Source organism: Prionailurus viverrinus, chromosome A2, assembly GCF_022837055.1.
Source record: "Prionailurus viverrinus isolate Anna chromosome A2, UM_Priviv_1.0, whole genome shotgun sequence".
In the NCBI taxonomy this organism is placed as follows: domain Eukaryota; kingdom Metazoa; phylum Chordata; class Mammalia; order Carnivora; family Felidae; genus Prionailurus; species Prionailurus viverrinus.
Window position 1 is genome coordinate 81,685,471 of NC_062562.1, and position 17,643 is coordinate 81,703,113.

The 17,643-nt window shown below is 41.0% G+C and overlaps 1 protein-coding gene across 5 annotated transcripts in view; it reads left to right on the top strand.

Annotated features, from left to right (window-relative positions):
• The first annotated feature begins 84 nt into the window (after nt 1-84).
• The window catches only part of FBXL13 (F-box and leucine rich repeat protein 13), a 217,356-nt gene continuing 199,797 nt past the window's right edge, over nt 85-17,643 (top strand). For all 5 annotated transcript variants that reach the window (XM_047825866.1, XM_047825876.1, XM_047825898.1 and 2 more), the window contains exons 1-3: nt 85-210; nt 15,480-15,583; nt 16,298-16,388. In XM_047825866.1, the coding sequence (XP_047681822.1) occupies nt 136-210; nt 15,480-15,583; nt 16,298-16,388 (270 nt within the window). In that variant the 5' untranslated portion in view covers nt 85-135. The remainder of the gene's footprint in view (nt 211-15,479; nt 15,584-16,297; nt 16,389-17,643) is intronic.

The following is a 17,643-nucleotide window of genomic DNA, read 5'->3' on the forward strand; positions in this document are numbered from 1 at the left end:
CAGCCCCGGCCCCTCCCCCCCACCTCTCCTGCGGTTGCCGGGGCAACGCCGGGACGCGCTAGCCCTAAGCTCGGGCTCCGCGCCTGTTAGGCGGGGCGCGGAAAGCAGGCGGGGAGTTCAGTGGGGCCTGTGGTCATGGCCTCGCTACGCACTGCCAACTCCCGGCTGAGGAACTACTTCAAAGAGAACTACATTCCTCAGGTCTGCGAGGTACTGGAGCCACGTGGCGGCGGAGTTACCAGAGGGGAGAAACCGAAGATATCCGGAAGGAGCTGGGGTTTACCCACAGAGGGAGCGGAGGGATTCTGGGGCGGAATGGGCCAGGATGAGGTTAACCTTGAGCAGGCTGGCGATCTGGGCTGAAGATACAGATCAGAAAGGAGAGGACAGAGGGAGGTGATGGTGGCTGAAAGGGGGGAATGGGTAACCTAACTCGGGGAGAAAGAGTACAGGGTCCCGGGGCAGAAACCCCAAACTCCAAACTTTAAGGTTTGGGCGCATGGGGCGCGAGAGGGGCCTGAGGACAAGAGAAGTGCGAGAGCATTGCCCTAGAAACAGAAGAGGAACATCCGAAGAGCCATAAAGGAACATGGCTTTATGAAGAGAGAGGGCAATAGTGCCACCTAAGGTGAGGTATAGTGGATTTGGCATACGGTGAGCCTGGGGTTTCAATGGAGTGGTGAAGGCAGAAGATAGAGACCTCTCGACGGAAGGTAGCCGGCCCTTTGTGAGGGGAAAGACCCCACCACCGGGATTGCCTTAAACAGCAAGACTGGTCCCTACCCCCACCATTATAACAGGAAGGGAGGAAGGAGGACAGGAGAGGGGTGGATAGGTTTTGTAGTTTTGGGGGTAGGAAGCCAAGAAAGTTCTCTGGTGACTTCCATTTTCTCTAAAAATATTTGGTAAGATATTTGCTAAGAATTATATGTTTGGGTGGAGTTGGAGGCTGCAGAAGGGGTTTTGAGCAGAAATAAAGTATGTGGAGAATGATGGGGAGAGAGGTCTAGCTAGGGAAGGAAAGAACCAGGCAGTATTGAGAGCCCCGCTTGGGATAATAACTCCTATACAGTTGGGAGTGCAATTTGGTACAGCCTTTTTGGATGGTAATTTAGACATATTGTTGATCAAACATTTCATTTCTAGGGATCCACTCTAGAGGTATACTTTCACATGTACCCAGAAAGCTGTCCAAGGATATTCATTATAGTGAAAATCATAAAGAACTTATATATGAATGAGAGAATGGGCTAGTATATAAAGTATATGTGTACCTTTTCAAAAGAAAAGCCCTCCAAGACACATTTAAAAAGAAGGGGGAAAAAATGCAAGTTATCCCAGAAGTGTCTACAGTTGACTCTACTCATATATTTATGTGTCCATATCTATCTACAGTTAAAACAATAACGCATGCATAGAACATATTGCAACACTATTGACAGCAAATGTTTGTTTTAGGAGAGAACCCTAATTTTTTGTTCTATATAGATCTGTATTGTTTTAGTTTTTTTCTGATGCGTTTGATTCATGTTTTTTTTTTTAATTTTTTTTCAACGTTTTATTTATTTTTGGGACAGAGAGAGACAGAGCATGAACGGGGGAGGGGCAGAGAGAGAGGGAGACACAGAATCGGAAACAGGCTCCAGGCTCTGAGCCATCAGCCCAGAGCCCGACGCGGGGCTTGAACTCCCCGACCGCGAGATCGTGACCTGGCTGAAGTCGGACGCTTAACCGACTGCGCCACCCAGGCGCCCCATTCATGTTTTACTTCAATTATATTTAAAAATAATCTGGAGAGCATGGTACTCATCTTCCCCATTGTGTGATTTTTTCTTAAGCAGCAGTCAGTAAACCACATGTAGATACAGGAATAAGAGTTGATTTCAACCAGGATAGGTGTTTGCCAGGCATATAGTATGGAAGGGCAGCGGCAAAGGAACTAAGCTTTTCAGAGTGCCTGATGGGCCAAGGAACTGGGTGGGAAATGAGAGTAGGATGTGAGATTGATCTATGGGCAGAAAGTGAAGGTTCCTAAGGAGTGAAGAGGTGTAAAGGGAGTAATTGAGTGAGGGAACTGGAAAAGTAGGAGGTAGGGATCAGGAAGTGGAATATTTGTATTTAAGATTTAGGTCAGAGTGATGACTCAGTCCAGGTTGGCTGTGGAGTAGGTAGCAGAAGTGGACTTGAGTTGAGGGTCAGGGAACATCAGGGAAGTGATAGCCTCTCCTCATCTTGCTCTCCACTTTCCATAACACTCAGAAGCTGCTAGAGTAATCCCTGGCTCCTCCTTTGGGTGAAAGCATCCTTTGCTCACCAGCCTACCAGGTTGCTTTGCTCCCAGAAGAAAGAGGCCCTCAGAAGTGCCCTTGGCCTAAGGTGACATTCTCATGACTCTCAGGAGTCCTTCACTCACTTCTGCTACCATGTTACCAATAGGCGCAAGAGAGCAGTTTTCTGGGGGCTCACACTCCCACCTTAACCTGGTTAACCCACTAACCCCAGGAGACTATCAGGATAAATCTCATTGTGCCTTATATTCCTGCACAGCTATTCATCTAATCCAATTTGCCAGGACTGGCTATTTCCCAAAACCCATCTTCTACAAGCTTTGGAATGTGTATACACCACACACACACACACACACACACACACACACACACACACATATTATCATGGATTCCCTGTGTATTTAACCTCTTCTGAACTTCACCTACCTATCCTAAATAAAACCTGGATATCATTTCCCTGAAAACCCTCGCATGGAGGCTGATTTAAAACAAACAAAACAAACAAAACAAAACAAAACAAAACACCCCTGCTTCACTTACTGGGCTACTGATTCTAATTGATGACGGTTTTCATCAGTTTTAGAAAATTGTGGATCATTTCAAACAATGCTTCTACCCAATTCTCTCTACTCCTTCTGGGACTCCAATCATAAATATGTTAGGTTTGGTTTTTTTGTTCTGTTTTGTTTTTTCCCTATTTTTCTCTTTGTATTTGTTTGGATATTTTTCACTGATTGTCTTTAAGTTTATTGATTCCGTTTTATGCTGTGTCCAGTCTACTGTTAAATATATCAAATGAGTTTTTAATTTCAAACAGTGTGTTTTCCAGTTTTAGAATGTCAGTCTTTTTTTATACATTCCTATCAAAATTCTGCATCTTTTCATCCATTTTGTCTACCATTTCCTGCTTTCATTAATATGTTGTTATTTTAAAATCATTGTTAACATGAACAACTTTGAAGTCTCACGGAATGGGGTGATTGTTGAAACTGGGTTATGGGTACACAGGGGTTCATTATACTCTTGTTTACTTTCTCTGTGTTTGAAGTTTTCTATAATAAGAAGTTACAAGAGAGTAATGGCTGGGTGTTTTTTCTCATAATGTATGTAGCTAGGGATGGATGGAATAATAGGTTTCATTTGGCTGTATAGTCATTTTCTATTTGCTGTATCAATTATCCATTGCTATGTAATACAACTATAAAACTTAGTGACTTAAAACAGCAGGAATCATTTTGTTTGCTCAAAAATCTGAATTCTGATAAGGTTTTTCAGTTTTTCTCTGCTCCATGTGGTACCATCTGGGGTGATGGACAGGGGTTAAAGGTCCACTTTTATTTTTTAATTTAATTTAATTTAATTTAATTTAATTTAATTTAGTGTGTGTGTGTGTGTGTGTGTGTGTGTGTGTGTGTGTTTGCCACTGTGCAGACTGTCCCCAGCAAGCCCATGGGCATAGAGACTTTCTCTGAGTACCTGCCTCCAAGCCATTATTGCCGTGGGACATGAGACAATGATGGCCCTTGAAGTTATCAAGGCAGTAGATAAGAAGTCATCCCCTGCCAGCAAGGTCCCAAGTCAACGGTATTGAAGCATGTCCTCTAAGATCCACTTTTAAGATGGTTTGCTCACATGCCTGGCCAGCTGGTGCTGGGTGTTGGCTGGGAGTTCAGCTACATCTGTGAGCCGGGAGGCTTGATTTCTCCATATGGGCCTCTTCATGAGCTGCTTGGACGCTCGCACAGTATGGTGGCTCAGTTCTAAGAGCAAATGTTTCTAAAGAGAACCAGGTATGTTCAATTCAAGTTAGTTAGGTAACTTATTTTTTTTGAGCAACAGATTAGGCTCTTGACACCAGCCAGCCTTTTTTTTCTTAGGGGATGGTAAGTGTGATAAGCTAAGGAGGGTACATTAGACCATTCCATCAGCAAATATTTGCTGGGCATCTACCATGTGTTAGTAGAAAATACCTCAATGGCTTTAGCCACTTGCAGCTGTGAATTTGAAGCTGTTTCTAGCCCAAACTTTTCTCCTGCATTCTCTGTGCATTTGTCTATTTGGGTGTCCTATAAATACATACATTAAAGAAGTAAAAATAAATAGGTGAAGTTAATTTAAAAAATTGTTAATGCTTATTTATTTTTGAGAGAGATTGTGAGTGGAAGAGGTGCAGAGAGAGCTGGGACAGAGGATCTGAAGCAAGCTCTGCCCTGACAGCAGAGAGCCTGATGCAGGGCTCGACCCACAAACTGTGGGATCCTGACCTGCGCTGAAGTCAGACACTCAGCTGACTGAGCTAGCCCCGGTGAAGTTAATTTTAATATATTTTAGAAAAACAATCTGTCCAGAATATCATCATTTCAACATGGACTCAATGTGAAATCACATTATGTCTTAGAATTGGATGTGTATTTTACACTTACGTCCCATCTCAATTTGGACCACCATGTCTGAAGTACTCAATAGCCATGTATAAATAGTAGCTACTATATTGGACAATGCAAGTCTAGAATATATTTACATATTTAATAAATCAAGGCAAATTACCCCTGACCCAGAAGTGATCACTGTGTCTCTAAGAAGTTTGTTCTTTTCAAGAGCACAAAGCTTCTGGAACTTCAGGGAGCGTCTGAGTGGCACAGTGAGGGTAGAGGGGCTATAATGGCCAGTCAGCTTGGTGACTTACAACGATCAGTGGGGTCACACATAGGACAGCTATTCTCACATACACCAAAGGAAATTGATGTCTAGGTTCAAATCTTCAAGAATCACCATAATTAGATTTTATTGTGAAAATGAAAGAAGTGATGAGAGCATTCTATCAACTGAATGTTGGGTCTCCCCAAATTCATCTGTTGAAACCTAATGTTCCATGTGATAGTATTTGGAGGTGGGGACTTTGTCGGTGATTAAGTCATGAGGCAGAGCCCTCATGAGTGGGATCAGTTCCCTTATAACAGAGGCCCCACAGAAATCCCTTGCCCACCTATGATGTGAGGGCGCTATGAGAAGATGGCCATCTATGAACCAGGAATCAGCTCTCACCAGCTCTAATTCTATTACAATTAGAAATAAATTGTAAGTCACCCAATCTATGGTGTTGTATTACAGAAGCCCGAATGGACTAGGAGACTAGGTCATGGACTAACTGTTGAAATGATTTATTTGTTTTAAATCACAAAACGCTCTATACCTGTAACTGAGAAGGTCTCTAGGGGAGACTGGGGGACATGAATGGAGATTCAACAAGTGGCCTTGCTTGTCTTTCTGAATTTATCATTCCTCTGGGGTTCTCTCTTTGGACACTGATATATCTGCCTCCCTAATCCTATCTTAAATGAAGTCTGTCCCAATAAAGGACAAGTAAAGTGTATGCAAAATCAGAGATGGCTAGTGTCTGTCTGCTTGGGCTGCCATAACAAAGTACCATTACACTGGGTGGCTTAAACCACAGAACTTTTTTTCTCACAGTTTTGGAGGCTGAAAGTCTGAGACCAGTGTGCCAGCATGGTGAGGTTCTGGTGATGGCCTTCATCCTGGCCTGCAGGTGGCTGTCTTCTCACTGTGTCTTCACATGGCAGAGACAGAGAGCAAGTTGTCTGGTGTCTCTTTTTATAACAGTGCTAATCCCATCATGAGGACCCAACTCTCACAACCTTATCTGACCCTAATTACCACCCAAAGGCCCCATCTCCAAATATCATCACAATGAAGACATGAATTTTGAGGGAACACAATTAGCCCATAGTGGCTAGTAAATGTAAGAAAATTAACCCCACTGACAAAAACAAAATGTAGATGAAATGAATTACTGTTTTCCACCTGTCAAATCACAAATTTTATTATTCTCAGTGTTGGCAAGGTAAAATGGACACTCACAGTGGCTGTTAATAAGAGTGTAAATTGATAAGACGTTTTTAGAAAGCAATTTTGAGATATGTATGAAGAGCTTCAAGACGCACCTTCTGATTCTATATTCTTCTAGAAATCTATCCTGAAAAAATAGAGATGAAGATATGTACATTTCATCATTATTAATAAAAATTAATATTATATCCTATAATTTTTAATACTGGGAAAAAGTTAGAAATAACCCAAATGGCCAACCATTTAGAAATTATTAAACATTTATGGTACTACTTTTTTTCTTCTTCTTTTAAAAAAATTTTTTTAATCTTTATTTTTGAGAGAGAGAGAGAGAGAGAGAGAGAGACATAGAACCTGAACCAGGCTCCAGGCTCTGAGCTGTCAGCACAGAGCCTGATGCAAGGCTCAAACTCACAGATCGTGAGATCATGACCTGAGCCGAAGTCAGACATTTATCCAACAGAGCCACCCAGGCACCCCGGTACTATTTTTTGCAATAGATTATCAACCAACCTCAGTACATTATGGCTTGAGAATTTTGGGGAGACATGGAAAAATGTTCACAACATAATGACCAGCCAAGGAAAAAAAATACAAAAAAAAAAAAAAGAATATACAACAATATATAATCCTGATTTTAATTTGTACAATTATCATTTTAAAATTTAATTTGTTAAAAATATATGCACTGAGGAAAGAAACTAAAATTTTTCTTAGAGGTTATTTCTGGTTGGCAGGATGATGGTTGAGTTTTATTTTCTTCTTTGTATTTTCTCTGAATTTTCCAAATTGCATAGATCACATGTTATTTTTATAGTCAGAAAAAAATATATTCATATATTTTATATATAATAAAATATAAAATATTTTATATACAATAAAATATATAAAATATTTTATATATTTTATATATTTTATATATAATAAAATATAAAATATTTTATATACAATAAAATATATAAAATATTTTATATATTTTATATATAATAAAATATAAAATATTTTATATTTTATATATATAATATATTTATATATAAAAAATATATTCATATATTAACTGAAATGCTGGTCTAACTGTAGTAAAAATGCCCCTTTTTTTGCTTTCCCATACTATTAGCAAATAAACTAGAAAGCAATAAAGAAAACACAGGGAGCATAAAAGCGTTTATTACTGGGAAGCGCTGGTTTCTCATTCCAGGTACAGCTGGTTGGCCTGTTGCAGACCTGCGTCTGGTCTCCCTGGATTGAGCGCCCTTTTGCCTCTGGCCACGTACATGAGGTCTCCTGGACACCCCATTTCCTAGATGGGCCGGTCTCTGTCCCAGCTAGCACTGTCATAAAAGCCTCTTCCTCAGATTCGGTTTCCAGATAGCCCTGTGTGTGCCTAATTGCATACTGACAGATTTCCAAAGGTTTGGTTTTGTTTTCTGTTAGCAGAATCCCAGGGTTCTAACGACTCCTACAAGGAACGCCGTATAGCTGGAGAAAGGGCATCCGGAAGAAGAGAGCTCGTCTTCTTCCCCTTATACACTCCCCCTACAACATCAAAGAGCAGCTCTGCTTTTATCTGGATATATTTTGGGATTCCCATGAGGTTTTTTTTTTTTTTTTTTTAAGATTTTTTTTTTTTCTGACTAAAAAAAAAAATGTATTTGAAATCACTGTGACCAATCACCATAGTTCTGTCAGGAAAATGATCTCTTCCTTCATGGTTCATGTTCTCATGTTGCAGCAAGCTCGTCTTTTCTTTCCCTCATGGGCAACCAGTATCTAATATGGCTTCCACGCAAACCTACGTGTATTGTTAGTGCAAGAGGTACAAACATCGAGATACAGAATGGCTGTGGGTTTTGTTTTTTTAGACCATGGAGTCAAGTACTTTGTAAACTTTAATTTTAGGTTTGAAGTAAATGAACTAATTGATCAAATACTTGGAAATCTGTGCAATAAGAGATTTACTCGCTATATACTATTTTAAATTCAGGAAAAATATATTTTAGAAATTCCATGTTTTTAAAAAACATCTGCATGGGGACACTCAGAGCCTGCACCTAGATAGAATTGTGGGAAAACTGAGTATTGTCTTCTGATTTCTCACTCACTAGATTCTCTCTCTGAGATAGTTCTTAGAAATACTTCATCTGAAGTATTTATTCTGAAATACTTCATCCCACTACTGTTGGAATCTCCTTCCTTGGAAATATTCCTTACAAAAGACATTTGTATTTTAAAAGGTATTAAGATAGCAATACACAATGAAGCCTTATTATTTTTGAGAGAGCGAGAGAGAGAGCACAAGCAGGGAAGGAAAGAAAGGGAGGGAGACACAGAACCAGAACACAGGTTCTGAGCTGTCAGTACAAAACCCGATGCGGGGCTCGAACCCACAGACCATGAGGTCATGACGTGAGCCGAAGTCCGATACTCAACTGACTGAGCCACCCAGGGGCCCCAACATTGTCAATAATATTTAGAAATCCATTTCTTCTTCAATTTTCTACTAGGCAGAAGTCAGCATGGTCCCAGGATGGGTGAGATACTATGGGTATAGTGTCTACCAAATTAGTAAACAGCTGTACATAGCAATTGTCTCTGAGAGCAGAAAAGTGCTCTTCAAATTGTTAGCTCAGATTTCGGTTTAACATTTAGTTTGCAAAACTAGATATTCCCAGCAGAGGGCGTATTTAAGTTACAAATCAAAATTTTTTGCAAAGTTTTCTATTTTTTAGAAATAAGTGTTTTTTTATTTTTATGATTTTTATTCATCTTTTATGCTTTATATTTCTTTCATCATAGCTTCCAATTTGTATTTTGAAAATATTGCATTTATTTCTAAATTACATAGATTCTGTTACTGGGGATTTTTTTTTTTTTGAGTGTATTTATTTCTTTTTAATTTTTTTTTAACGTTTATTTATTTTTGAGACAGAGAGAGACAGAGCATGAACGGGGGAGGGTCAGAGAGAGGGAGACACAGAATCTGAAACAGGCTCCGGGCTCTGAGCTGTCAGCACAGAGCCCGATGCCGGGCTTGAACTCACGGACCGCGAGATCATGACCTGAGCCGAAGTCGGCCGCTTAACGGACTGAGCCACCCAGGCGCCCCAGAGTGTATTTATTTTTGAGAGATAGAGACAGAGTGTGAACAGGGGAGGAGCAGAGAGAGAGAGGGAGACACAGAACTCAAAGCAGGCTCCAGGCTCTAAGCTGTCAGCACAGAGCCTGATGCGGGGCTGGAACTCACGAACTGTGAGATCATGACCTGAGCTGAAGTTGGATGCTCAACTGACTGAGCCAGCCAGGCGCCCCTGGGGATTTTTTTTAGGAACTAATTGCTGCAAATATTTACTAGAGATGCAAGAATCAGGAATTATTGAATATGGAGCAAGAGACCGCCAGCCAATGCAGGAGAGAAGGAACTGATACATTAACTCATTTTACTGGACCTTGGGGATAGACGTTGTATCTTCTGAGGGCAGTTGTTTGCTGAGTTCCTTAGCCCAGTCAGCCAACTCACAGATGCAGTTCCAGAGGCAAATTTGTGGAACACTTAAATAACCAAAAAGTATACAATGATTATTTCTCCAGTAACAGTTTACTTATTTAGGGATTAAACAGCTGGCGACTACCTCGCTGTGGGCCAGGCACAATCCAGCAGGTATCAGAATCCATTGTCTTGCTCTCACCTCACGGAGACTGGGTCTCCTCACGTGTCCCACCTGCCTTAAAACCCCTCAAGTTCTAGTGTTGAGGGACATCTTCTCTCGCTGATGTTCCTCCTGAATGGCTGAAGCCAGCTGACCCTTTTAAATAATCTTCAGTATACTTTGAGTTATAGAGTTTCTAAAATAAAAAATTGACACCTTCTATTTAAATCTCAAGAAGACACAAAAACTCTTTTGTTCTCAAATTGTTAACTTAGTAACTTCTGTAGAAACCGATTAAGAGTTCCCCTCCAATGACACAATAGCATGCCAACCCCATTTCTACCATAATGGGATGGCAAGCATTTGTGAGATGTCACTTGGAGCTTGTTTGCAAGGGGAGGGAGCTAGAAGTGACTTTGAACAGAGACTTAAACCTTATTCCTAAGAAAAGGGGTTGCTGTAACTGTGTGATTCTGACATTGCATTTTTATTTATTTTTTATTTTTTAATTTTTTAATGTTTATTTTAGAGAGAGAGGGAGAGAGAGAATGGGGGATGGACAGAGAGAGAGGGAGACAGATTTGAAGCGGGCTCTGCGCTGACAGCAGAGAGCCTGTTGTGGGGCTCAGACCCACAAACTGCGAGATTGTGACCTGAGCCAAAGTCTGACGCTCAACCGACTGAGTCACCCAGGCGCCCCTGACATTGCATTTTTAAAAGCAATCTCATCTTGGGGTGCCTGAGTGACTCAGTTGGTTGAATGTCAGTCTCTAGATTTTGGCTCAGGTCATGATCCCAGGGTTGTGGGATCAAGCCCCATGTGGGGGTCCCCACTGGACATGGAGTCTGCTTAAGATTCTTCCTCTCTCTCTCTCTCTCTCTCCCTCTCCTTCTGCCCTTTCCCCACTCATGCACACACATGCTCTCTCTCTTTCTCTAAAAATTAAGTGAAAATTTAAAAATAAATAAATAAATAAATAAATAAATAAAAGCAATCTCATCTAAAACAAATAAGGTGAAAACTATATGTTGATTTTTCTACCATTAATTTAAAAGAAGAATGTCTTTCTAGTTTGCATAAAAATAAAATATTTCAAGGGGAGCATGGGTGGCTCAGTCAGTTTAAGGGTCTGACTCTTGATTTTGGCTCAGGTTATGATCCCAGGGTGGTGGGGTGGAGCCCCATGTGGGGCTATGTGCTGGGTGTAGAGCCTGCTTAAGATTCTTTCTCTCTCTCTCTCTCTCTTTTCTCTCCCCCTCCCTTCCCTGAACATGTTCTCAGCATGCACTCTCTCTCTTTAAAATAAAAAAAAATGAATAAGGGAACAACCAAATGATAAATGAATGAATGAATGAATGAATAAATAAATAAATAAATATTTCCAGATAGATAACGTGAAAAAACCCCTCGAGTTCTGGAGGAAGATATACATGCAAACAATTTTGCGTGAGTGCAATGCTATGGGCCCAGGAGGAGCCCTGAGTTTGTAGTTTAAAAACCTCACTTTATGTACCACCTGGCCCTACTTTGCCTCATCTGTGAAATCCAGAAATAAGAACATACCCTCTAAAAGTCAAGGTCAACTCCCTCTAAAAGTCAAGTGGGATCTTGGGAAGCAAAATGAACTGTGATTCTCTGGATGTTTGGCTGTCTGCGACATTTGGCCATGTGACTGGTATTGCTGGGGTTTGCTTCGGAATGGCCTCGAGGAATCTAGAGGAGGGAGGAAGACCCTGTCCCAGGTCCCAGTATAAAATTCTGGCTATGTCCGCTTCTCTCTCATCAGAACCCTTTACTCCAGCCAAACTGGTCTCTGCCCCTGAGGTGTTGCTCTTGCCAAGAGAAAGACCCTATTTGCAAACCACCTGCTCAGTACTTGCTACCTGGAAGTTTCTCCCACTGCCCAGGGCCTCACAAGGCTTTTGTAATCACTTTATCTCTGTACTCAGGAAGCAATTGATTTTTGCATTGCTACTTAGGCCCTTAGTATATTTTACTATATTTATCTGCAATATCTGAAAAGCCAAATAAGTCTTGCTCCCTTGAGTATCTAAGTGTCTCATAGATAGTTACTACTTTGCTATTTATATTTAAACTATTGTTCTATCAAGTTCTCTCTCCTAATCCTTTCCCCCAAATGCATTTGTTCTAATCTCTTCCATCAGGCTTGGTATAAAGTCAATCTCTCTGTCATCACACTGGCCTCTGAATGGTACAAGGGAATAGTTTTGAATTTCTTTTCTCTTTGTTCAAGTCTTTGGCTCTACAGGAGGTGATGATTATCAGTGAATGGCTTGTTACCATGATCATCTATGGAGTGTTTATTTTATACTAGAAACTATTCAAAATACTTTTCATATATTAGCTCATTTAATTCTCATGATAGACCTATGATATGTGTACCTTTATGATATGTATAGGGAAGGAAATAAGAACAGAGAAGTAATTGTCAGAGCTTCCCCACTGGGAGATTGCAGATCCAGAATTTACAGCTAGTGGAACCCAAGCACTGCATTATCTTGCTCCTGGAAAGATGGATGGTAGTTGAAAGGAGTAGAAACAATGGTCCTGGATAAACCCATGTTTGTCATCAGTCCCCATACATCTTTCAGAATATTTGAGAAAGACTGGGGACTGAGTTAGAGAGACAGAGCCAAAAGCAAGTGGAAGATTGCACAATTATTTTGTGAAAATACAAGCTTCAGAAAGCCAATTTAGATCTTTTTAAGTCATGGTGTTTTTTGTCCTTGATTGTGTAAGTTTTTACTTAGAAACCTAGCAATAAGAATTGGTAATTAATAATAATTAATGTGTTTTTTGACAGCCAAACATTCATCTTGTGGGAATTTTGCATAATTTTGCCTCTGCAAAACTAATGGTTTTGCAATTTTTATTTTCATTGGGCGGAAAAAAAGCTAGTGATTCACTAATTATGTTTTCTTATTGGCAGATAGCTATACGCTGTTTACACATTAATATATAAAGCCTTGGCCTATTTTACTTTGCCCAGTGGGAAACTGAACAATGAGATATCTTGTGCAAAAAGCGAACATTTGAACTGTGCTAGTTCCATATGCCTTTATTATCATTCCAGAGACTTTTCCCCTCAACTTGATTTGACTTATGCAAGATAACTTTTCAGGAGAAGTAGTTTCCTAATCTGTGGAACTTAGAAATATAAAGAAGTAATTTCTTGTATTCATTAATCAGATCCCAACTTTCTTAAAAATCACCTCAAGGCACCAATCCTCAGACTTCAGTGTGTAGAGGAATCACCTGGGGAGCTCATCAAAATGCAGCTTCCCAGGCCCCATCTTCAGAGACCAATTCACTCCCCAGGTGATTCCGATGCAGATATCCTCAGGGTTCCAGAATGGAATGCAGGATGTGGTAAGTGGGGAATGGAGAAACTCAGCACTCTGGGGACTCAGGCACAGCAGTGCCAGAAAGCAGATGGGCCTTTCATGGGACTATTCAGGGAGCTGTCTGAAGTCTGGCTTCCAGGTAATAGAAGACTTCCGCCCTTGGGTAACAGAATGCTATTCATATCCATCTTGCAACTGTGGTGAGAATCACTGACCTCCTGTGCAATTATATTCTGTAGGTCTAGGGGAGAAAGAAGTCAGTCAGCAGATGGCTAAGTGCTCACTGTGAACATCTGGGATGGGGCTCGGTCAGGAGGCAGAGCTGGAGAAGGAGAGACATGTAGGTCTAACCACTTTGCCGTAGTCTTGAGGGCTGGGTTCTCAGCCTGCAGCCTGCACACTAAAAGGGGGACATGGAGCTAATTGCAAAGGGAGAACTATATTGTGCAGGGTCCAGTCAGGGGAAATTATCCAATTTCTTCCCACTGGAAGAACACTATGAGAACTGCTAAGAGACTAAGGCAGGACTTCCAGGCCTGGATCTGCTGACACTTGGTCCATGGAGGTGGGAAGATCCCTGCATGACCCAGTGGGTGAAATTACTTTGTTCACAAGTGAGTGAGCAGGAAAAAAGCCAGTGAGAATAGGCCCTCTGTAAAAGAATGGCCTCTCCACCTCCACCCCCAGTCCTGCCCCATGCACACTAGACCCTGCCTGCAGGCAGTGAACCAAAATGGCAAAGAGAAATGTCTAAGGAGGATTCCAGGTGGTTTCTGTGGGATGTGTGCTGTAAACTGTTTTCTCTGCCTCAAATGGAGAAATATTCTCCATTTTGGGAAAACTCAATGCGGAAAGTAAGATGGCAACAGCTTTCTGAGTTCATATACGTACTTTAATTTTTTTTTTTAATGTTTATTTATTTTGGAGAGAGAGAGAAACAGAGTGCGAGTGCGGGAGGTGCAGAGAGAAAGGGAGACACAGAATCCGAAGCAGGCTGCAGGCTCTGAGCTGTCAGCACAGAACCTGACGTGGGTTCAAACTCACAAACCCAAGATCATGACCTGAGCCGAAGTCGGACGCTTAACTGATTGAGCCACGCAGGCGCCCCTCATATATGTACTTTAAATATCCAGATCCAATAAGCCATTTGTTTCCCACCTTTGTGAACTATGCTACAAGCTTGCTTGCTTTCTTCTTTCTTTCTTTCTTTCTTTCTTTCTTTCTTCTTTCTTTCTTTCTTTCTCTCTCTTTCTTTCCTTCTTTCTTTTTTAAGTTTTATTTATTTTCTCTACACCCAACGTGGGGCTTGAACTCACAACTCCAAGATCAAGAGTCACATGCTCTTCCAAATGAGCCAGCCAGGGGCCCCATAAGCTATAATTTTTCAAATATATGTTCTGTAGATGTTGTGAATGATAAAATACAAATTTTTAAAAAAGACTCTTTGAATTTGTAATAGATTTTGAGGGTGGATTTTCTCAATAACTTTTGTGGTTGGGCCTGAGGAGATTTTTGACGTTAAAAAGGAGGACTTCATACTAAAAAGGGGTAGACACCACTGATCAAAATATCACAACTGTGTCTTCAATTTGACTCCAAAATACCGCCCATCGAATGTAAAACACTGAGCAGCAACTCCATTGTGTCATTTACAATGGATTTTTTTTTAAGTAGTAAAGGTGAAACTTCATTTGTTAGACTTTAACAAAATATGAACACTGGATAAATAAAGGAGTGTCTATAAGGTACACTTACTTAAAAAACTGTCACATTGGGGTGCCTAGGTGGCTCAGTTGGTTGAGCATCTCACTTCAGCTCAGGTCATGATCTCATGGTTTGTGAGTTTGACCCTCACATCTGGCTCTCTACTGGTAGAAAAGAGTCCACTTTGGTCCTCTGTCCCCTTCTCTCTCTACCCCTTCCCACCTCTTACTCTCTTTCTCAAAAATAAATAAAAATATATTTAAAAAAAACTTATCACTTTATTTGATTCTGTAATTGGAGAGAAACCTATTTGTTGCTTAGTAAGAACACGCACATCCAGGGGCGCCTGGGGGGCTTAGTTGATTAAGTGTCCAACTTTGACTTAGGTCATGGTCTCACAGTTTGTTGGTTCGAGCCCCACATCCAGCTCTGTGCTGATGGCTCAGAGCCTGGAGCTTGGTTTAGATTCTGTGTCTCCCCCACCCCTCTTTGCCCCTCCCCCACTAGTGCTCTGTCTCCGTCTTTCAAAATAAATAAATGTTAAAAAAAAAAAAAAAGAAAAGAACATGCACATCCAGAAAGAGTGATTCTGTTTCATTTTCCCTAGGCTCTGTTATGTGGCCTACTTACTACATGTCCTGAGGATCCGCTGAAATATTTACAGAAAATGATCATTACTATAATGGAAAATGGTCTCGAAAGTCTTCTCTGGTGAGTATTGTTTTGCTTTATGGTAGGGAGATATTTTATTCTGAATCTAAAACACTCACTATAGAGTACCAAAAGAAGTCTTCTAATCTCAGGATGGTTAAGGAATCCCTCCATAGGCTTTTTAAAAATGTTTATTTCTTTTTGAGAGAGAGAGAGAGAGAGAGAGACAGAGAGAGACAGAGAGAGACAGAGAGAGACAGAGTGCGAGTGGGGCAGGGGAAGAGAGAGAGGGAGACACAGAATCCAAAGCAGCTCCAGGCTCTGAGCTGTCAGCACAGAGCCTGACATGGGGCTCGAACCCACAGACCGTAAGATCATGACCTAAGGCCAAGTCAGACACTTAGCTGACTGAGGCACTCAGACGCCCCCTTTCATAGGCTTTTAAGTCTGAAAGACTTCAATAGGAACAATTTCCCCACTGGTTCTTAACTTGAGAAATATAGCCCTCTCTCATCAATAATGTGCTCGTAGGGCAGTTATTTCAAGTTGGGGATGAGGAAAAAGAGGCATACTCTCTCAGGGGGCACAGCAAAATCTGGAGGAGGGGGTGGTTGACAAAGTCCTGCAGTAGGTTTTGATATACTTCTCCCAAGGGGAGTATATCCCCTCCCTTCAACTCCAACCATAGAATCATGGATTCAAATCACTGATTTAATTATGGAACTAACTACGATGAAATGAAATGTTTGACTGTGTTTTATGATTTTATCAAAGGGATATGTGCATTGATCCATCAATGAGGCCAAAAATTCGGAGGTTGTCTGAAACTTACATGGAACAACTTTTTGGACTGGATGATCAACTGGTCAGTATTAGTAATCAGACATTCTAAAATATACATCCCAAGTTTTGATGGAAGTTCTCAAATAGATTTTAGATTTTATAAGATGTATGAGGTCAAACTGTTTTTGAATTGGGGACACTCAGAGAAGTGAAGGAATATCACCCCCCAACACCCCGCACACAGCCACATTCATAGTAAACTTCCCAAATTTCCAGAAGTATTTAACAGACATTTATTCTTCCTCTTCTGATAAAATCTTTCCATTATATTTTTCCCATTCCTCTTTCTCCTTCTCCTCTCCTCTTGCATCTTTATAATGATAAAACCAACATTATGGAAAGCTTTAAATGAGGATATTATCCTTCCTTTCTAATCTACTTCCTTCTGTATTCTATCCCTTCTCCATTCTCTTTGCCATCTGCCCAGGGATTATGCTCATAAAGATATGGCCAAACAACGAGAGCTAACTTAAAAGCCAGACTGATTGTTAAAGAAAGGAACAACCAGCTCTAACAGCTGGTTTTGATCCTGTACAAAGGGCAAGGAAGTAATTCAGGACACGGAGACTTTTAGAACAAAGACTGTGTATCTGAGAGAAGCTAATAGCAAAAGGCATGTGGGAAGAGAAATGCCAACACAAATTACATGTGTGTGGGGCCTTGTGTGATACCTCCAGATCCCAGGCTGGTGTCTTGGTAAACGCAGGCAGGGCTTGGGAGCTGCTGGTGAACTTGGGCGCCGAAAAGTGAAATCAAAGCCTGGGTCAAGGTGGATGCTGAGAGCCAGGATCAATCTGAAGCATAATTTGGAAGGCTGGGTGGAGGGTCACACTGGATCCTACTCAGTGGTCTGCATCAGAGAGACAGAAATAGAGGGACAGGATATTTCTGCCAAGACTGGGATGATTCTGAGTACCAATACAATGGGAAGAACCCACATGTCCAATCCTAGCTGATCTGTGTTGTGGTGTCTGGATGTCTTAATGACTTCACTTCATCAGCCATAGAACTTTATCTACTATGAAGTGCAGGTGTCTGCAAACTGTGTTCTCGGAGATGTTTGGGGGCCACCTCAGGAGCTGAGGGGGAGATCCAGGGGGTGGGGATTCAGGGTCTTTCACCCCCACCTTACACTCTAGAACAATTCCACTTTGAATATAATGTCATATGAAAAAAGCTTAAACATCATTGCTAAAAGATACTAAAATTATTAAAAACCACTGACGTAGAGGGGTGAACCTCGTCAATATTTGGAAAGTGATTTTGTAAAATACAAT